Source organism: Schistocerca americana, chromosome X (assembly GCF_021461395.2).
Source record: "Schistocerca americana isolate TAMUIC-IGC-003095 chromosome X, iqSchAmer2.1, whole genome shotgun sequence".
Classification (NCBI taxonomy): domain Eukaryota; kingdom Metazoa; phylum Arthropoda; class Insecta; order Orthoptera; family Acrididae; genus Schistocerca; species Schistocerca americana.
The window spans coordinates 847972842-847995150 of NC_060130.1; the positions used below are offsets into that span (position 1 = coordinate 847972842).

Here is a 22309-nt window from a genome sequence, read left to right on the forward strand (position 1 = left end):
CCAGGCCAGTGTTGGCTTCGGTCACACAGCTTGAGGCTGTTGCCAATGGGTGTCCTTGTAGAAGGCCAGACATGGGGATCTTTGGGACGCCCAGCACTTCCCACGTGTCCCCCAACAGGTCCACTACTGTGGAGGCTCCGGACACTGCCCATACTGAAGTTGGCCCCTCAACCTTGGTCGAGCGGTGGGTCGCTCCAAGGTGTGAGAAATTGCGAAAGACTTTCCAGGGTGCCGATCGGAGGACCTCCCTGGTTCATCCGACGAACAGGTTTAGGGTGCTGTGTATAGCTGACTAAGTCTCTGGACCAGATGCAGTCGCTCGCTCTGCTCCAGTGGAAGCCTCTCAGGCCGGCCGGTGTGGCCGTGCGGTTCTAGGCGCTTCAGTCTGGAACCACGTGACCGCTACGGTCGCAGGTTCGAATCCTGCCTCGGGCATGGATGTATGTGATGTCCTTAGGTTAGTTAGGTTTAAGTAGTTCTAAGTTCTAGGGGACTGATGACCGCAGATGTTAAGTCCCATAGTGCTCAGAGCCATTTGAACCATTTTGAAGCCTCTCGGCCCGCAAGCTCTGGACAGTCACAGAGGGTGCAGTTACTGGTAATTACGAGTTCCAATTCGAGGTGCGTAATGGGGTCCTTTAGGGATCTGGCTGCCAAGGAGGGGTAGGAATTCATTGTGCTGTCTCTGTGCATACCGGGAAGAGTCATTCCAGATGTGGAAAGGCTGCTTCCGGATCCCATGAAGGACACACGGTGCAGCCAACTGCAGGTAGTGGCTCATGTCAGAACTAATGATGTGTGTCGCTTTGGATCGAAACTGATTCTCTCTGGTTTCAGACGGCTAACTAAAAACTAAAGTAGTAAAGACTGGCAGTCTTGTTTGTGAGATGAAGACGGTGCTCACCATATGTAGCACCGTCGAGCGAACCGACCGTGGTCTTACGGTACAGAGCCGAGTGGAGGGTATGAATCAGAGGCTGAGACGGTTCTGCGACCGTGCTGGCTGCAGATTCCTCGACTTCGCCATAGGACGATGGGTTTCCGGGTCCCGCTTAATAGGTTAGCGATCAGCTGCACTCAGAAAGCCGCTAAAAGGGTAGCAGAGGTTGTGTGGAGGAGACCGAGTAGTTTTTTAGGTTGGAAGGTCTCGGGAAACTACAGGAAGGCAGTCGGTCTAAAGGATTGCAGGACAAATACAGGAAGGTAGCCTGGCAATAAACGGTATTGTAATTGTAAACTGTTGTAATTGTGTTGGGAAAGAACCAGAGCTCCAAGTGATAATAGAAAGCACTGAATCTCAAATCGTTATAGGTGTGGGACGTTGGCTAAAGCCGGAAACAAGTTCATCCGAATTTTTTACAAAGGAAACAATTGGTGGTGGAGTATTTATTGCTGTCACAAGTAGTTTACCTTGCAGTGAAATTGAAGTAGGTAGTCGCTGTGAGTTAGTATGTGTAGAGGTTACACTTGAGAACAGGAATAAATTAATAACTGGTTAATTTTATCGACCACCCATCCCTCCCCCTGAACCCTTCCAACCCCCTTCTCCCGCTACCCCCCCCCCCCCACCCCCAACCCCCAACCCACCCACCCCAACCTCCGTCTCCGCCACGACTCAGATGATTCAGTTGTTGAACAGTTCACAGAAAACATGATTCATTTCAAATAGGTACCCACTCACGCAATTATAGTTGGTGGTGACTTCAATCCACCCTCGATATGTTGGCGAAGATACAGATTTTAAGTCGGTGGCAGGCATGAAACATCGTCAGAAATCGTTCTGAATGCGTTCTCAGAAAAATATTTTGAACAGTAAGTTCAGGAGCCCACTCGTAGTGTAAATGGTTGCGAAAAGATACTTGACCTCTTTGCAACAAATAATCCATCATGGCGGGTACAGGGATTAGTGACCGAAAGGTTGTAGCGAGACTAAATAACGTAACATCAAACCTCATCAAAAATAAACACAAAACTCGTCTATTTGAAAAAGCAGATAAAAATTCGCTTGATGCCTGCCTAAGAGACTTTCTCAACTCCTTCCAACCTGACTATGTAAGTACAGTCCAGATGTAGTTTAAATTCAAAGACATATTATCAACGGCAACTGAGAAATACATACCAAGTAAACTAATAACAGATGGTACTGATACCCCATGGTACACAAAACAGGTCAGAACACTGTTGCAGAAGCAACGAAAAAAAGGCATTTCAAATTTCAAAGAAGTCAAAACCCCCAAGATAGGCGAAATTTTACAGGAGCTCGAAACTCAGTGCGAGCTTCAATGCGAGATGTTTTTAATGCTTTGCACAAGGAAACTCTGTCTCGAAATGTGGCAAAAAATCCAAAGAGATTCGGATCGTATGTAAAGCACACCAGCGGAAAGACACGATCAATACCTTCATTGTGATATAACGACGGATGTTACGGATGACAGTGCCACTAAAGCAGAGTTACGAAACACAGTTTTCCGAAATGAAATAAATATTCCAGAATTCGATCATCTACCAACATGAGTAACTTAGAAGTAGATATCCTCGGTTTAGCGAAGCAGTTTACATCACTTAATATAGGTAAAGCCTCCGCTCCAGATCTGTCAGGTTCATTTCAGAGTATGCTGATACAATAGCTCCATACTCAGTAATCGTATACAACCGCTCTCTCGTCGAATGATCCGTACCTAAAGATTGAGAATATGCACAAGTCACGTCAATGCCCAAGAAGCGAAATAGGAATAATCCGCTGAATTAAAGACCCATATCGCTAACGTCCATTTGAAGTAGGATTTTGGAACATATAATACGTTCGAACATTATGAGCTACCTCGAAGAAAACGATTTATTGACAAACAGCCAACACGGATTCAGAAAACAGCGTTCTTGTGAAACACAACTAGCTATTTATTTTGCAAAATGATGAAAGCTATCGACAAGGGATGTTAAATTGATTCCATATTTCTAGAGTTCCAGAAGGTTCTTGACATCGTTCGTCAAAAGTGACTTCTAACCACATGGTGCTACTGTATTCGTAATTTCGTCACAGTTCGCAATAATTGATAGAATGTCACCCAGTAAAACAGAAGTAACGTCTGGCATTCCCAAAGGAAGTGTTATAGGCCCTCTGCTGTTCCTGGCGTACATAAACGATTTAGGAGATAAAGTGAGCAGCCGTCTTAGATTGTTTGCGGATGATGCTGCCATTTACTGTCTAGTAAAGTCAGCAGACGATCAAAATCAATTGCAAAGCGATATAAACAAGACGTCTGTATGGTGCTAAAGTGGCAGTTGACTCTCAATAATGAAAAATGTGAAGTCATCCAATAAGTTCTAAAAGGAATCCGCTAAATTTCGTTTACAGAATAAAACACACAAATGTAAAGGCTATAAATTCAGATAAGTACCTAGGGAATACAACTGCGAATAACTTAAATTGAGGCCATCACATAGATGAAGTTGTGGGGAAAGCAAACCAAAGACTGCGATTTATTAGCAAAACACTTAGAAAATGCAATAGGTCTACTAAAGAGAATGCTTACACTACGCTTGTCTATGTACGAAAGCAGGTTGTAGACAGATGGTTGACGACATATGGAAGTTTGGATGTGGCCGTGAGTCGTACTCAGATAGTCTAATGTAAGGCGACGGCTCGCGATAAGTGGGAAATTTGGGTTCGAGTCGCAGTCCGGCACAAATTTTTATTGTTACCATTGCTTTATACGGCTTATGGTCGTCCATATTCGCAACTCCTAATACGAGGGTCGTGCAATAAGTAATGCCCCACATTTTTTTAAGAAAATCAATTAATGTATATAGACAAACGTCCTTGTTGGTGCTTAACATTTGATGTTTGTTTTCGGTGAAGTTTCGAACCGTTTTGGGAGATGGCAGAGCCATAGTACAGCGTCAAAATAGTGTCTATATACGACTCACATTACAAGCAGCGTGCTGTTATTGAATTCTTATGCGCAGAAAAGAAACCGTGATGAACACCCATAAACGTTTGTGTGCAGTGCATGGCGATGTTGCAGTTGATAGGAGGACAGCTGGGCGATGGATAAAGAAAGTTACAGCCTCAGGAAATGCAGAAATAGAGCTCCATTATCAGCCACGCTCGGGACGTCCTGTCACAGCCACTGCTCCAGATATGCTGAATCGTGCGGATGCCATTATTCGTGCCGACCGGCGGATCACAACTCGACAATTGGCTCTACAGTTGTCGGTCAACAATGGAAATGCGTCTGCAATGATCGAGACTCTCGGATATTCAAAGAGGTGCTCACGATGGGTTCCTCGAATGCTCACAGCGGACCACCAGATTCAAAGAAAGGCAGTTTCATCTGAATTGTTGGAGCTTAAATATTCTCTACGAAGAATACGCTTTGAAGAGGACAAGAGTGTCAGTCATGCAGTGAAAACATGGCTACGGCTACAGCACAAGAGCTTTTACCAGCAGGGAATACATGTTCTTCCACAACGTTGGCGTACGGCGCATAGAACGTGATGTAGACTACGTAGAAAAATAGGACAAGGATAAGACATGTTGATGTATATTGTCACCAAATTCTGACTCTTAACAATAAATATACTCTGAGAAAAAAAATGTGGGACATTACTTATTGAACAGCCCTCGTTCATTTCATGTATTTCATAACTGCTGTAGTCGCCGCAGTGCCTGTTCCTTAGGAGATCCGTACATCTGAGTAACACCGGCACTACAATATCGTATTTATCCGCAGACACGAGGCAAGCGATTTTCAGTTAAAATGTCTTCCCTGTCCGGGAATATACGTAATGAATGTATAAGTGGAGGTTGCAGACACAAGGCTGACGACATTTGTAAGTTTGGCACGGGCAGTGAGCCGTGCACGAAAAGACTGATATAAGGCGGCCGCTCGCCATAAGCGGTAAATCTGGGTTCGAGTCCCGATCTGCCACAAATTTTCATTGTTATCATTCCATTATGCAGCTGATGACTGTCTACATTCGCAACTGCGATTTCATTTCATGTAAGAGAATAGAGTGGTAATCGGAGAGTCGTGAGATCGAATTCCTATGTACAGGCTTTTTATTTTCAAATTTTACGTTTGCTTACACTGCTAATAAACCACGATAATGCTCAGTATATCGTATTTATTAATATTTCTCTAGAAGACATTAAAATGAAAGGCAAAGGAAAACTTGGTATTGCAAATACATTTCCAGAAAGGGGCTATAAAGCATACACAGAAGCTTCATATATAAAATTAGATAATTCTATTATCATTTTTGACAGCTGATTTACACGTGTTCGGGTGATATTCATCTTAAACAGAGGGGAAACAGTAATACTCTGCGCATTTTGCACCGGCTACAAAAGTTTATTTATTACAATTGCATGGCTGTTTTAAAGTTTCTATAGAGAAACAAACTTGATTTACATTCATAAAAGATTGTCTCTCATCGCACACTTTGGGAACGCGTTTCGCGAAATATTGACGAGGATAACTAGTGAAGCACAGTCGAAAGTATTTTGACGTAGTCTTCTCGGAATATGATATCTTTTTCTTGACTGGCCGATTTTACTTGCAACGGGAACCAATTGTTAGCGTGCAGCTGAAAAGGGCCGCTCGAATATCAGAATGTAACTTATGGAATACGACGTCCTGTACGCCTTAATTAAAATCCCTTCCGAGCGGTCTAAGGCGCTGCAGTCATGGACTGTGCGGTTGGTCCCGGCTGAGGTTCGAGTTCTCCCTCGGGCATGGGTGGGTGTGTTTGTCCTTAGGATAAGTTAGGTTAATTAGTGTGTAAGCTTAGGGACTGACGACCTTAGCAGTTAAGTCCCATAAGATTTCACACACATTTGAACATTTTTTAAAATCCCTTCTTTGTATATTCTTAGTAGACCTCAATTTTCCTCTGCCTTTCCTTTCGATGCACCTCATGAAAATATTAATAAATACAATATATTGACCATTATTTCGACTTATTTGCACTGTAAGTTAAGTAAAAATTGAAAATAAAAGAAGTTTTCGACAAGGAATTCGATTCCAAGACCTTCATATTACCGTTCTGTGCTGCTTCCGCTGCCCCAGCCGTTGCCTGGGAACTATGCTAAGGTAAATGTCTCATGCCCGCCCGAACCCGAAAAATACTATTTTTGTTCAAACGCTTAGCCATCTGGAGCTTCCACTTCTGTCACTTTCATTTCCGGCCAAGTCCTGTGTATAGCATAAATATGGACAAAATTGGTGATTACGAGTAGGCGAGGTCCCGTTGCCACTGTAGAAAGTATGAATACTCTTCTGTGTAACACGCCATTGCTCGTGGGTAGTGATGTAAGCAAGCCGGGCGCCAAGCAGAATGACCTGGCTGTTGCGCTAGCTGATAACGTAGCGCCAGTGACGCCCCAGTTGACGCTGGCCACATCAATTACGTGTCTCACCGCCCCCCCCCCCCCTTCCCACAAATATATTTCTGGCGACGCAAGGCGAAGGAGAGGAAGTCATCGATCCCGCCACAGGCGATGAAATCAAGCGCAGCTTGAGAGGCTGGATACCACTAAAACACATGGCACTGACCTGCTACCAAATCTCATGCTGTGACAAATGTCAGTCATCGAAGATCTGATAGGTGATTTCAACAGCATCATATTTATCGAAACTTTCCTAACATCGGGGAAAGCACACTTAGGAAGGAAGACTGGTGTTTAACGTTCGTCGACATGGAGGTTTTAGATATGGAGCACAAGCTCGGACTCTGATAAGGATGGGGAAGCAAATCGGCCGTATTCTTTCAAAGGAACCATCCGGCATTTGCCTGGAGAGGTTCAGGGAAATCACGGAAAACCTAAATCTGGATGGCCGGACGCGGGTGTGAACCGTCGTCCTCCCGACTGCGAATCCAGTGTGCTGATCACTATGCCAACACGCTCAGTAGAAGCACAGAAGCACGCGTAGGCAAAACCCGTACGTAAGGCTGACAAAGATTTTCGTTCGTCGAGGAATTACTGGCCTGTCAGCCTGCTGCTCTTAAGGGGAGGTTTACTAACTTTTGTTCAAAAAACCGATTTTTTTAAAACAGCATTTTTGGATCCATAAAAGTATTTAGAATTCACCACTGAAACGGTTTTTCCGAATACGGAACGGAAATGTTTGTTATTCGTGGTTGAACAAAAAAATGCACCTGCCCGAAATCGGCCTTTTTCACGCACCAGTTTTTTTTTTCTTTCGGGGGACGAGTTATTGTACCGGTGCTTGGGAGAAAAGACACAAAATTCAAATGAAAGTTTGAACGCGTGTGTTTAGAAGTTAGCCCCCAAGCATTTGCATTCTGGTGCGAAGACTGTGGAGATTGCGACTTTCCTGGCAGTGAGCAGCTTCAACGAAGGGTATTCAGCAATTCCGAAGACCATGACAACGATGGACGTCACCCTGGAACTCCATTCGACGCAGTTCGACAAGTATTCGGACGACCACCGGATTCAAGCGGCCGAAAACCGCTTGTCACCGGCCGTACGAGTGGCTCTGGAGCAGCGCAGGATGGCCCAGATCGAGCAGAACGCCCTCTATGAGGAAGAAAGAGGAAGGACTAATTTATGGATCCGGAATAGCAGATTGAACGTAAGTGAACCGATTGGTATTATTCTTTGTTTCCGACGAAGCTAACTAAATTGTCTAGGAGTTGTACCACTTTTATTCTGATCTATCAACTATAAATATTTTTACTTGGCCGACAAAGTCGAAAAATCGATGAAAAAATCCTATCTTGTTTCAAATGGCCGCCATTTTGTTTTCTTTGGTCGAAATAACTTAAACGAGGTAAAACTCCTACAGAATCTTATATACTTCGCTAACGTAAACTCAATTTTGATTTCAGACGAGCCGGCTGACCTGTGACATACCGCGCGTGGAGGTCTACATCGAAATTTTGTTTCGTTCCGACGGCACTTCCGCCTTTGCTCATCGACATTTCAGGTAGAAAAAATTCCAGTTTGTAGAGGAAATATCAATAAACATTTTGACCAAATTTGACATTAATATCTATAACACATACCGAGAAAAAAATTCTCAAAGAACATGCTTTTTCGGGCCAAAGATAGTAAACCTCCCTTTAAGGTGTTTGAGAGGCCTCACCACGCCAACCTCCTCTTCTACGTGGAAGCTGAGAGCCTACTCTCTGCCGAATAGTTTGCCTTCATGAAAGGACATATTCACCTACTTCTGAGACGTGTTGGATAAGCGGTGGAGGCAACTGAGATCTGGGAACGCTTCGGGGCAATGCTCTTTGACGACTCACAAGCATTCGATTACATGTGGTATGATGATCTGATAGATAACCTCTTTGTGTGACAGATACCAACGCCCCACGTGCGTCTCTTTCATGTTAGGTCACAAGATGGTTTTTGCTCAGAGCTCTGGAAACTAGTGGTATTCTTAAAAGATTCGGTGCGGAGCCTTCTCCTGTGCACTCTTAAACGCAGTGGATTTCCAACCTACCCATCCCGCTTTGCACACGGACGACACCCCTACTCGACTGGTATTCAAAGAAAGTCTACAGTCGGTAGCCCGTAAATAGTCAGATCATGCCATATTAGTCGGAGGCGATCTTAACCTATCGATTATAGACTGGGACGTCTATGAATTCATTGCACGGGGTACAGACAGACAATTTTGCGAATGGCTTGTGAATACGTTATCCGAAAACTGTCTTGAGGAGCTAGTTCGACAGCCCACACGCAACTGAAATATTTTAGACCTTTTAGCTACAAACAGGCCTGAAGTTATCAACGGTGTTAGTGTAAAACAGTGTAGAGACAGGGATTGGTGATCATGAGATCATAGTAGCTACGGTTAATAAAGTTAATAAATCAATCTAGAAGGCTAGGAGAGTGTATATGCTAGAATGAGCTGACAAGCAGTTGTTAGCATCCCACTTAGACAATGAATGGACATCATTTAGTTCCAGTATCATGGACGTAGAGGAATTACGGGCAAAATTTAAAAAGACTGTAAACCGTGCTCTGGAGAAGTATGTGCTGAGTAAGTGGATTAAGTACGGAAAAGACCCACCGTAGTATAACAAAAAAAATCGGAACATACTGAGGAAGCAAAGACGACGACAGGAAAAAGTTAGCACAGATTCGTGCGGCTGTACAAATAACTACGAGCGAAGCATCCAACAAGTACCACCGTCATATCTTAGCAAAAGATCATGCAGAGAATCCGAGAAAATTCTAGTCCTACGTTGAATCGCTAAGCGTGTTGAAGGCTTTCTACTTATTCATTCGTTGACTGGTCTTGCGTGGCGACAGAAGATAGCAAAAGGAAAGCCGAAGTTCTAATTTTCGCGTTTGAGAAATCGTTCGTGCAGGATAGTCGTACAAAAATACCGTCGGCTAACCATCGCACAGACTTCCGTACGGAGGACATAGTAGTAAGTATTCCTGACGTAGAGAAACTACTGAAACGGTTGAAAACAATTAAGTTGCCAGGTCCAGATGGAAGCCCAATTCGCTTTTACACAGAGCACTCTACGGCACTGCTCCCTTACTTAGCTTTTATTTATAGCGAATTTCGCGCCCAGCGCAATTTCGCAAGCGACTGAAAAAAATACGTATATAAGAAGGGTAAAGGAAAGGACCAGCAAAATTACAGACCAGTATCCACAAAATCGGTCTGCTGCAGAATTACTGGCAATATTATCGGTTGGAATATAATAAATTTCCTTTAGACGGAAAAACGTCTATCTACAAATCAGCACAGTTTCAGAAATCATCGCTCGTGCGAAACTCAGCTTGCAATTTTATCACATGACATCCTGCGAACTCATCCTGGAGAACAACAGGCAGAACCCATATTCATAGATATAGACATGGTACCTCACTGCAGTCTGTTAACGAAGGCACGAGCATACGGAGTAGGTCACCAGATACACACAAACGTGACCTAAGTCATGGGATACCTTCTAATATCGTGTCGGACCTCCTTTTGCCCAGTATAGTGAAGCAGTTCGACGTGGCATGGACTCAAATAGTCGTTGGAAATCCACTGCAGAAATATTGAGCAGTGATGCCTCTACAGCGTCCTTAATTGGCTCTGAGCACTATGGGACTTAACATCTGTGGTCATCAGTCCCCTAGAACTTAGAACTACTTAAACCTAACTAACCTAAGGACAACACACACATCCATGCCCGAGGCAGGATTCGAACCTGCGACCGTAGCGGTCCCGCGGTTCCGGACTGAGCGCCTGAACCGCTAGACCACCGCGGCCGGCCGTCCTTAATTGCGAAAGTGTTGCCGGTGCAGGATTTTATGCGCGAACTGACCTCTCGATTACGTCCCACAAATGTTCGATGGGATTCATGTCGGGTGATCTAGGTGGCCAGATCATTTGCTCGAACTGTCCACAATATTATTCAAACCAAACGTGAACAATTGTCACCCGTGACATGACGCATTGTCATCCACAGACGTTCCATCGTTGTTTGGGAACATTAAGTGCATGAATCGTTGCAAATGGGCTCCATGTAGCATAACAGAACTACACTAGTGGCCATTAAAATTGCTACACCAAGAAGAAATGCAGATGATAAACGGGTATTCATTGGACAAATATATTATACTAGAACTGACATGTGATTACATTTTCACGCAATTTGGGTGCATAGATACTGAGAAATCAGTACCCAGAACAACCACCTCTGGCCGTAATAACGGCCTTGATATGCCTGGGCATGGAGTCAAACAGAGCTTGGATGGTGTGTACAGTTACAGCTGCCCATGCAGCTTCAACAAGATACCACAGTTCATCAGGAGTAGTGACTGGCTTATTGTGACGAGCCAGTTGGTCGGCCACCATTGACCAGACGTTTTCAATTGGTGAGAGATCTGGAGAATGTGCTGCCCAGGGCAGCAGTCGAACATTTTCTGTATCCAGAAAGGCCCGTACAGGACCTGCAACATGCGTTCGTGCATTATCCTGCTGTAATGTAAGGTTTTGCAGGGATCGAATGAGGGGTAGAGCCACGGGCAGTAACACATCTGAAATGTAACGTCCACTGTTCAAAGTGTCGTCAATGCGAACAAGAGGTGACCGAGACGTGTAACCAACTGTTTCAGTAGTGTGCTTCATGACACAGTACGTTGATTAAATATCTAGGCGTAATAACGTTACAAAGCGATATGAAACTGAATGAGCATGTGACGATTGAGATAGGGAAGGCAAAGGGTCGACTTCGGTTTATTGGGAGAATTTCAGGAAGTGTGGTTCACCTGTACAGGAGACACTAGTGCGACCCATTGTTGAGTAGTGCTCGAGTGTCTGGGATCCACTCCAGCTATGATTTAAGGAATACATGTAAGCAATTTAGAGGCGGGTTACTAGATTTGTTACCAGTAGCTTCGATCAACACGCAGGTATTGTGAAAATGCTTCGGGAGCTCAAATGGGAATCCCTGAAGGGAAGACGACGTTCTTTTCGAGGGAAACTTTTGAGAAAATTTAGAGAACCAGCATTTGAAGATGACCGACGAACGATTCTACTGCCACCAACGTACATTTCTCGTAAGGATCACGAAGGTAATATAAGAGACATAAGGGCTTGTACGGAGACAAATAGATAGTCATTTTTCCCTGGCTCTATTTCCAACTGGAACAGGAAAGGAAATGACTAGTAATGATACAAGGTACCCTCCGCTGCTCACCACACGGTGGCTTCTAGAGTATGTATGAAATACAGATGTAGACTTTGACGCCAGCACAATGAAGAGCTGAGGACGAAAGCAATGGGTACGCAGCACGAGCTGTAGCCATGCTAAACCAGCTATCCACACTTTCACAGTAAGTTGGAGTTGTTTTGCGCAAGACGCTACCGTAATTAATGCCAGAGTATGCGGCAGTAACCTGGAGTTTTGCGGCCGGTATGAATCTCAGTGTATGCCAATTAAAGCTCTCAAATTCACTTTGATCTATCTTGGATTTTCCACGTGTGGAGTTTCATCAGGTAGCCGCGATATTTTACTTCCAGGAGAGGTTTACGGGATCGTCCAGTGATTTCTATGAGAAACGTAGGACATCAGAGAAGCGACACATCCACAACTTGGACACGAAACTCCAGCACCGTTTCGCCACTAGATGGCGACATCTGCTGGCTAACTAACACGTAAGACGCATCATTCAAATCGTATGACGAAACAACTCGAGTCCTTTCACAGATGGCTCTGAGACAAGAATTGCAGCGCAGATAAATCTCGAGCTGGAAAAGCAGCGTGTTTGTAGAGGTCTAAGAGGTAAGATGTGTGGTAGTCGAGTTTCAACTGATGTAGTTCTGAGTTTAGCATTTGCCAGTGTAATTTACATTGATGTTGGGATTGAAGTTTTCGAGGCTACTTACTCCCATGCTCCTTGACGTAGCAGTTACCCTACAAAAAATGAAAAGATTATCAAAAGATCTCGGCATAATCTTCGACAAACATATAAACTGGGAAGTGCAAATTGTCAGAGGAAGATTAAAACTTATCTTTTTCCTTTATGCAATTCCAAAATTTAGAGAAGAAATGCGCCTAATGTAAGACAAAGACTACAAAAATTTTCTCTCAAGCAGAATCTATATTACTGCGATGTATTTCAACATTTCACAAATACCGAAAACTGGAGACAACGCGAACTGGATATCTGGACGAGGATTTGAAGTGTTATGCTCCCGAATACGAGTTCAGTGTCATACACTGCGTAAGTAGCCCGTTTACATGTTCGTATTTTGGCAGCGCTGTAGGCTGCATTAATATCACTGACAGCACTCAGCGCCCTCGCTAAGAGACTTTGTGGCTGGAAGGACTCGCAGTTAGAAGTTAACAGTTAGCAGTGTTGGAGGTTGGCGGTCGGAAGTGTTAGCGCGAGAGGACGGTCTTGACGTGTGTTCCTCATGGAGATTCAGTATTGGTTGGATATGGATTGTAAAATGATGATTGATGTATCTGCTAATGTTTGAGAAATGGAATTATTGACGATTATATAATTTTTGGAACTGGATGACACATGCTTAAGGTAAAAATTTGCTAAATGCATTGTTTGCTCTGCAACAAAATCTTTCCTTTGCTAATGACATGCCTATTTGTAGTTAGAGCCTACAGTAGTTAGAATCTTTTTATTTAGCTGGCTGTAGTTGCAGCTTGCCGCATTTGCTGTAGTTCGAGTAATGAAGATTTTCTGTGAGGTAAGTGACTAATGAAATGTGTGGGTTATTGTTAGGATTTCTTCTAATTCAGGGCCAATCTTTTGTGTTAATTATTTGCAGTCAGATCGCGTTGCGTTTGTATAGTGTAGGCAATAAATGAATAGAATAAGTTTGAGTTGTGTTTGTCAGGGAAACTTCTGTAGGCCAGTGAAATGATAAAAAAAAGTAACGAGACAGTAGGTTCAATTTCACTCAGCAGTTTAAGAATATTCAGTAAGCATTCGGCAGTTTTAGACATAAAACATAGAAGTTTCAACTGCGCTAAGTTACAACAAGTTGCAGGATATATGCAGATCGGCAGAGGGAGGCTGATTTCCCTAATTGGCAGCTGTTTGTAGCCGAGACTTGTCTTTCGACAGTGGCGTCATCTGTTAGAATAGGAAGTTACCTGTTCTCGCATCGCTCAATCATGTTACAGTAATGGACTAGCTGTTACCCGCGGCTGCGTTCAGTACTTCAGCGCATGCTGACGGGCGGGGGCAGGAGCGCAAATCTATACATCGTGCTACTGAAGTATCTATACATCATAAGACGTGTACATTATGCAACAAATATAACAATTTTTAACATGATTTATTTTCACTGATGTAAAAAGAGTTCCATCCCCGTCTTCGTACTTCTAGGTGTCGACTTTTCTTTTTTTATTTTCAAAGTACCTTATGTTCTTCCTCAGGGTTCAAGACATCTCAGTACCAAATTACATCAAAACTGATTCAGCGGTTTAGTCATGATAACTTAACAGAGCTAGTTTCGCACCTATTATATGGCTGTGTGCATTTATTGCATAACGCTGTATAAGGCGGGTGACCTTGAACGAGTTTCGCTCGGCCGCCGCTAGGGCTTGGCGGATTGCGCTAAGTTTTAACTGAGCGCGATCCGCAGAATTGCTCCACTTCCGGTGCCGCCATTGCGGTTTATCGGCGCGCTATTTGCTGCCGCGCCCAGTCTTATCAGTACGAATTTCCGCTACAGAGGCAACAGCATGCTCATTCGACTCGAGGCAGCCGCACGAAGCACACAGCCATGCCTTACAGGAGGAGAAGATACAGCAGGAGATCGAGGATGCCTGTCTACAAGAGTGTGGACAGTTTTTCTATTACTCCAAATGAGACTGGCCAACAAGAGCTACTGCAAGGGCCTATTACCTTTGTAGGTTGCAAGATTCAATTTTCTTGTACAACTACAGAGGTAGTTAGTGGCAATTCGTGGTTGACGATTGCTGTACTACGAGGAGGTGACTCTCCACTTGGAGGACTGGAGAGCTATAACGAGAGAGATATTATATCTTTTTGTACACTGACAATTGTAGGAGTATTGTATTCGTTATGTTGAATCGTATTACGTAGAACATAACAATGCATAAAAGCGTTGAAGTGTCGAAGAATAAATAACTTTTACAATGAGTAAATACACTCCTGGAAATGGAAAAAAGAACACATTGACACCGGTGTGTCAGACCCACCATACTTGCTCCGGACACTGCGAGAGGGCTGTACAAGCAATGATCACACGCACGGCACAGCGGACACACCAGGAACCGCGGTGTTGGCCGTCGAATGGCGCTAACTGCGCAGCATTTGTGCACCGCCGCCGTCAGTGTCAGCCAGTTTGCCGTGGCATACGGAGCTCCATCACAGTCTTTAACACTGGTAGCATGCCGCGACAGCGTGGACGTGAACCGTATGTGCAGTTGACGGACTTTGAGCGAGGGCGTATAGTGGGCATGCGGGAGGCCGGGTGGACGTACCGCCGAGTTGCTCAACACGTGGGGCGTGAGGTCTCCACAGTACATCGATATTGTCGCCAGTGGTCGGCGGAAGGTGCACGTGCCCGTCGACCTGGGACCGGACCGCAGCGACGCACGGATGCACGCCAAGACCGTAGGATCCTACGCAGTGCCGTAGGGGACCGCACCGCCACTTCCCAGCAAATTAGGGACACTGTTGCTCCTGGGGTATCGGCGAGGACCATTCGCAACCGTCTCCATGAAGCTGGGCTACGGTCCCGCACACCGTTAGGCCGTCTTCCGCTCACGCCCCAACATCGTGCAGCCCGCCTCCAGTGGTGTCGCGACAGGCGTGAATGGAGGGACGAATGGAGACGTGTCGTCTTCAGCGATGAGAGTCGCTTCTGCCTTGGTGCCAATGATGGTCGTATGCGTGTTTGGCGCCGTGCAAGTGAGCGCCACAATCAGGACTGCATACGACCGAGGCACGCCCGGCATCATGGTGTGGGGAGCGATCTCCTACACTGGCTGTACACCACTGGTGATCGTCGAGGGGACACTGAATAGTGCACGGTACATCCAAACCGTCATCGAACCCATCGTTCTACCATTCCTAGACCGACAAGGGAACTTGCTGTTCCAACAGGACAATGCACGTCCGCATGTATCCCGTGCCACCCAACGTGCTCTAGAAGGTGTAAGTCAACTACCCTGGCCAGCAAGATCTCCGGATCTGTCCCCCATTGAGCATGTTTGGGACTGGATGAAGCGCCGTCTCACGCGGTCTGCACGTCCAGCACGAACGCTGGTCCAACTGAGGCGCCAGGTGGAAATGGCATGGCAAGCCGTTCCACAGGACTACATCCAGCATCTCTACGATCGTCTCCATGGGAGAATAGCAGCCTGCATTGCTGCGAAAGGTGGATATACACTGTACTAGTGCCGACATTGTGCATGCTCTGTTGCCTGTGTCTATGTGCCTGTGGTTCTGTCAGTGTGATCATGTGATGTATCTGACCCCAGGAATGTGTCAATAAAGTTTCCCCTTCCTGGGACAATGAATTCACGGTGTTCTTATTTCAATTTCCAGGAGTGTATTTTCCCTAATTAGCGTAATATTCTTCAAATCGATAAATATCTTGTACGCAAAATAGCTAAGCAGGGATGGCTAGAGGACAAATGTAAGGATGGAGAGGCGTATATCACTAGGGGTAAGATAGATACTGCCTACAGGAAAATTAAAGAGACCTTTGGAGAAAAGAGAACCACTTGCATGAATATCAAGAGCTCAGATGGAAACCCAGTTCTAAGCAAAGAAGGGAAAGCAGAAAGGTGGAAGGAGTATATAGAGGGTCTATACAAGGGCGATGTGCTTGCGAGCAATATTATGGAAATGGAAGAGGTTGTAGATGAAGATGAAATGGGAGATATGATACTGCGTGAAGAGTTTGACAGAGCACTGAAAGACCTGAGTCGAAACAAGGCCCCGGGAGTAGACAGCATTCCATTAGAACTACTGATAGCCTTGGGAGAGCCAGCCCTGACAAAACTCTACCATCTGGTGAGCAAAATGTATGAGACAGACGTAATGCACTCAGGCTTCAAAAAGAATATAATAATTCCAATCCCGAAGAAAGCAGGGGTTGACAGATATGAAAATTACCGAACTATCAGTTTAATAAGCTACGGCTGCAAAATACTAACACGAATTCTTTACAGACGAATGGAAAAACTGTTAGAAGCCGACCTCGGGGAAAATCAGTTTGGATTCAATAGAAATGTTGGAACACGTGAGGCAACACTGACCCTACGACTTATCTTACAAATAGATTAAGGAAAGGCAAACCTACGTTTCTAACATTTGTAGACTTAGAGAAAGCTTTTGACAATGTTGAATGGAATACTCTCCTTCAAATTCTGAAGGTGGCAGGGGTAAAATACAGGGAACGAAAGGCTATTTACAATTTGTACAGAAACCAGATGGCAGTTATAAGGGTCTAGGGGCATGAAAGGGAAGCAGTGGTTGGGAAGGGAGTGAGACAGGGTTGTAGCCTATACCCGACGTTATTCAATCTGTATATTGAGCAAGCAGTAAACGTAACAAAAGAAAAATTTGGAGTAGAAATTAAAACCCACGGAGAAGAAATTAAAACTTTGAGGTTCGCCGATGACATTGTAATTCTGTCAGAGACAGCAAAGGACCTGGACGAGCAGCTGAACGGAATGGACAGTGACTTGAAAGGAGGATATAAGATGAACATCGACAAAAGCAAAACGAGGATAATGGAATGTAGTCGAATTAAATCGGGTGATGCTGAGGGAATTAGATTAGGAAATGAGACACTTAAAGTAGTAAAGGAGTTTTGCTATTTGGGGAGTAAAATAACTGATGATGGCCGAAGTAGAGAGGATATAAAATGCAGACTGGCAATGGCAAGGAAAGCGTTTCTGAAGAAGAGAAATTTGTTAACATCGAGTATAGATTTAAGTGTCAGGAAGTCGTTTCTGAAAGTATTTGTATGGAGTGTAGCCATGTATGGAAGTGAAACATGGACGATAAATAGTTTCGACAAAAAGAGAATAGAGGCTTTCGAAATGTTGTGCTACAGAAGAATGCAGAAGGTTAGATGGGTAGATCACATAACTAATGAGAAGGTATTGAATAAAATTGGAGAGAAGAGAAGTTTGTGGCACAACTTGACTAGAAGAAGGGATCGGTTGGTAGGACATATTCTGAGGCATCAAGGGATCGCCAATTTAGTATTTGAGGGTATCGCGGAGGGTAAAATTCCTAGAGGGAGACCAAGAGATGAATACACTAAGCAGATTCAGAAGGATGTAGGTTGCAGTAGGTACTGGGAGATGAAGAAGCTTGCACACGATAGAGGGATAGAGTAGCATGGAGAGCTGCATCAAACCAGTCTCTGGACTGATGACCACAACAACAACACACTTTCTAAAGTAGCTTACGTTTTTCCTCAGTGTTCTAGCAATCTTCGTATCAAATTTCATCTTTATCAGTTCAGCGGCTTAGTCACGAAAAGGTAACGGGCAAACACTGTCGCGTTTTTAAAACTTTAAATTACAATATATTTTTTTCGTGATCTGATTTTGATGAAATAGAATCTGTATGTTGCCCCTAGCTAATCTCAAGTGACCTGTGAAAACCCCATGAAAACTCATCTAGTAGTTTTGGAGAGTGGCATGTCCAAATAGACTGACACGTCGATTTTACAGTTTTTTTTATTAGTATGGGTATAGATATAGAATAAATTTTGTCTCTTAATTTTAATTTTAATGCTTGTAGGAGCAGTTGGTATTTTTCCTTCAAGTTCTCCGAGGAAAGAGAACAATAACTGAAATTACTTAAGTTTTACAGTACTTGGACATAGGAAAACCCAACACCGTTTGTGAAAAGGACATAAATAAATGAAAAGTTTTTTTTATGTAAATTGCTTCAACTGCCGATCTATCAGCTTCATTGAAGAAGAAAAATATAATTTTTTGTTGTTATCTGGCAATCAGAAAGAAAACAAGACGCAAAAGATAAGCAAAAAGAGGATATTTACTGCCTGATAAATATATTTTTATGTTTGTGTGTGTGAGCAAATAAATGTTCTGAAATGTTTGTGTGATCCTTTTTATACACTCCTGGAAATTGAAATAAGAACACCGTGAATTCATTGTCCCAGGAAGGGGAAACTTTATTGACACTTTCCTGGGGTCAGATACATCACATGATCACACTGACAGAACCACAGGCACATAGACACAGGCAACAGAGCATGCACAATGTCGGCACTAGTACAGTGTATATCCACCTTTCGCAGCAATGCAGGCTGCTATTCTCCCATGGAGACGATCGTAGAGATGCTGGATGTAGTCCTGTGGAACGGCTTGCCATGCCATTTCCACCTGGCGCCTCAGTTGGACCAGCGTTCGTGCTGGACGTGCAGACCGCGTGAGACGACGCTTCATCCAGTCCCAAACATGCTCAATGGGGGACAGATCCGGAGATCTTGCTGGCCAGGGTAGTTGACTTACACCTTCTAGAGCACGTTGGGTGGCACGGGATACATGCGGACGTGCATTGTCCTGTTGGAACAGCAAGTTCCCTTGCCGGTCTAGGAATGGTAGAACGATGGGTTCGAGGACAGTTTGGATGTACCGTGCACTATTCAGTGTCCCCTCGACGATCACCAGTGGTGTACGGCCAGTGTAGGAGATCGCTCTCCACACCATGATGCCGGGTATTGGCCCTGTGTGCCTCGGTCGTATGCAGTCCTGATTGTGGCGCTCACCTGCACGGCGCCAAACACGCATACGACCATCATTGGCACCAAGGCAGAAGCGACTCTCATCGCTGAAGACGACACGTCTCCATTCGTCCCTCCATTCACGCCTGTCGCGACACCACTGGAGGTGGGCTGCACGATGTTGGGGCGTGAGCGGAAGACGGCCTAACAGTGTGCGGGACCGTAGCCCAGCTTCATGGAGACGGTTGCGAATGGTCCTCGCCGATACCCCAGGAGCAACAGTGTCCCTAATTTGCTGGGAAGTGGCGGTGCGGTCCCCTACGGCACTGCGTAGGATCCTACGGCCTTGGCGTGCATCCGTGCGTCGCTGCGGTCCGGTCCCAGGTCGACGGGCACGTGCACCTTCCGCCGACCACTGGCGACAACATCGATGTGCTGTGGAGACCTCACGCCCCACGTGTTGAGCAATTCGGCGGTACGTCCACCCGGCCTCCCGCAGGCCCACTTTACGCCCTCGCTCAAAGTCCGTCAACTGCACATACGGTTCACGTCCACGCTGTCGCGGCATGCTACCACTAGAGATGGGGGATGCACTCTTGAACTAATTCATAGAGTTGAATCTTTCAAAGGAGTGAACAATCAGTGATTCAGAAAAAAAGAACGGTAGCTCCAAACGTTTCCCATGGCAGAGAGAGAGAGAGAGAGAGAGAGAGAGAGAGAGAGAGAGCGAGAGCGAGAGAGAGAGAGACGGAGCATATCAGCGGCGCCTCTGCTGGTCACAGCACAGTGCACGCCACACAACACAGCCAGCGCCGGCCTCTGCCCTGCTTCTACCTTGTCTGCCTCCATTGTGCAGTGCCCCATTGGATTTAGTGTTTCACATATGCCGTGCCGTCTCTGTGCGTCGTCTGCCGCGCGCAGTGTCTGGCGCAGCTTGACTTCGCATCGCACTCTGTCGGCGATCGTTTCAGTCGCACGTCCTGCCCTCTGGGCAGTTGATGTGAGCAACAGGACAGAGAGCCACCTAGCGGATAACATAGGAACTACTTGCAACAACCTGCTCGCAAGAGAACTGACGATTTGTCTCGGAGCGGGTGAGTTCACCGCTCCCCCCACCCTCGGAACTCGCCCGCTCAACGCTCACCCCACCGTCTCGACTCTAGCCAGAGCGTTGAGCAAAGCGAGTCAGGTGTCACTCTGGTCTCTGCGGTCTCGGCTCACGCAGTAATACAGCTCGAGGCTCGACCTGCTCGACTCAGCGGCTCTGCATCGGAGTTCGTCTCTACTGGATATTGTTCTTCGTAGTAATACCGCTACGTATATTACATTATTATGTTATGTATACATCATTTGTTTTTATTTTATTTTTATTTGTTTAAACTGATTCGATTAGGTTCCTGACGACTCCTCTTACTATAGGATTTTTATTATGGACACTCGAATTTACGCTTTAATTACGAGCGAACCGATAAACGTATCGCAAAATGTGATACACCAATATTTTCCTTGTTTTATTCTGCGTAAGGCTATATGCAGCACTTTCGTTTTACAGTCAAATTTATAGTTTTTTTCTTATTCTGGTACGGATTTTGCGATTTTAGGCGTCTTCGGAAGGAAACGTTCACTTTAAAAATATATGGCTTGCGATGTATTTGTATGAGGTTAATGAAATTTTAATACATTGTAGCCAAATATATTGTTAATGTAAATCTCAAGTTACAACATTTTCCAATCACCCAAAAAACCACGATAGTGCAAAATAAATCAATAATCAAAAACTTTGTCATATCGTGGAAATTTCAATAAACAATACAAAATTCTTACTCATTATCTGTGTTACTTCAAAATAGGATCAAATAAGATCAAAATACAGGTATAGTACTGGAATAAACCAAGTTTAAAGGGCAATGTGCCTTCCATTTATTTTCTATTGTAAATGAGTGGTGAGTCATGAAAAAGAGCTAATTCATTTCAGGGAGTGAACAGTTCTGATCCGATCTCTGAAAAGAACAGTTTTGCCCATCTCTAGCTACCAGTGTTAAAGACTGCGATGGAGCTCCGTATGCCACGGCAAACTGGCTGACACTGACGGCGGCGGTGCACAAATGCCGCGCAGCTAGCGCCATTCGACGGCCAACACCGCGGTTCCTGGTGTGTCCGCTGTGCCGTGCGTGTGATCATTGCTTGTACAGCCCTCTCGCAGTGTCCGGAGCAAGTATGGTGGGTCTGACACACCGGTGTCAATGTGTTCTTTTTTCCATTTCCAGGAGTGTATTCTTTCAGATCACAAAGGCGTGTAGAATTTACAATACACCTTTTGACAAGAACATTTATTTTTAATTTTGCGCCGCGCGGGATTAGTCGAGCGGTCTAGGCGCTGCAGTCATGGACTGTGCGGCTGGTCCCGGCGGAGGTTCGAGTCCTCCCTTGGGCATGGGTGTGTGTGTTTGTCCTTAAGATAATTTAGGTTAAGTAGTGTGTAAGCTTAGGGACTGATGACCTTAGCAGTTAAGTTCCATAAGATTTCAGACACATTTGAACATTTTTACTAGTTTTGCTTTCGCCACTAATTTTTTACTACTATTGTGAGTTTCTTACTGCTGACACTATAATCCGACTTTTTCGACGTACAGTCACTCTTAACATCACTTTCATCCTTCAGTAACGGCCTGAGCGAGGTGACGTAACGTTGACGTTGTACATACCTCAATGAAGAGCATCTACTCAGGGAGCACAGCCGCCTGTCCCAGATCCGAATGTTGCGGGAATTCCAGTTGGTTGGCGGCGACTCGGTCTATTACTACCACACGGTGCCAACTGACGAGAAGCTCGCGCTGGCGGAAGGAAGTGGCTAAGGCAGCGTGGCGGGGCTATCGTAAGTCTCGTGGCGTGTTTCACATCTGCCCATGAATGCAGGAAGTCTTTTGAAGACGGGACACATTTAGAATCAACGTAGGTGAGCTTGTAGAATGTCACCACAGAAAGCAGAATGACGGAGGGTCATCATCAGATCCCGAAATTAGTGTAGGGCCTATAGACTGTGAGACCAATGGAGCCACAGTTGGTTTATTTTTCCAACATTTGACGCAATCTGTATTTTTGAATTACAGTTT

General features: G+C 45.0%; 1 protein-coding gene across 1 annotated transcript in view; it reads right to left on the reverse strand.

The window, feature by feature from the left end:
* LOC124556602 overlaps window positions 1-21989 on the reverse strand; it is a 290905-nt gene extending 268916 nt beyond the window's left edge. The window contains exon 1 of the mRNA XM_047130568.1: window positions 21902-21989. Within this exon, the coding sequence (XP_046986524.1) occupies window positions 21902-21916 (15 nt within the window). The 5' untranslated portion in view covers window positions 21917-21989. The remainder of the gene's footprint in view (window positions 1-21901) is intronic.
* Between the last annotated feature and the right edge of the window lie 320 nt (window positions 21990-22309).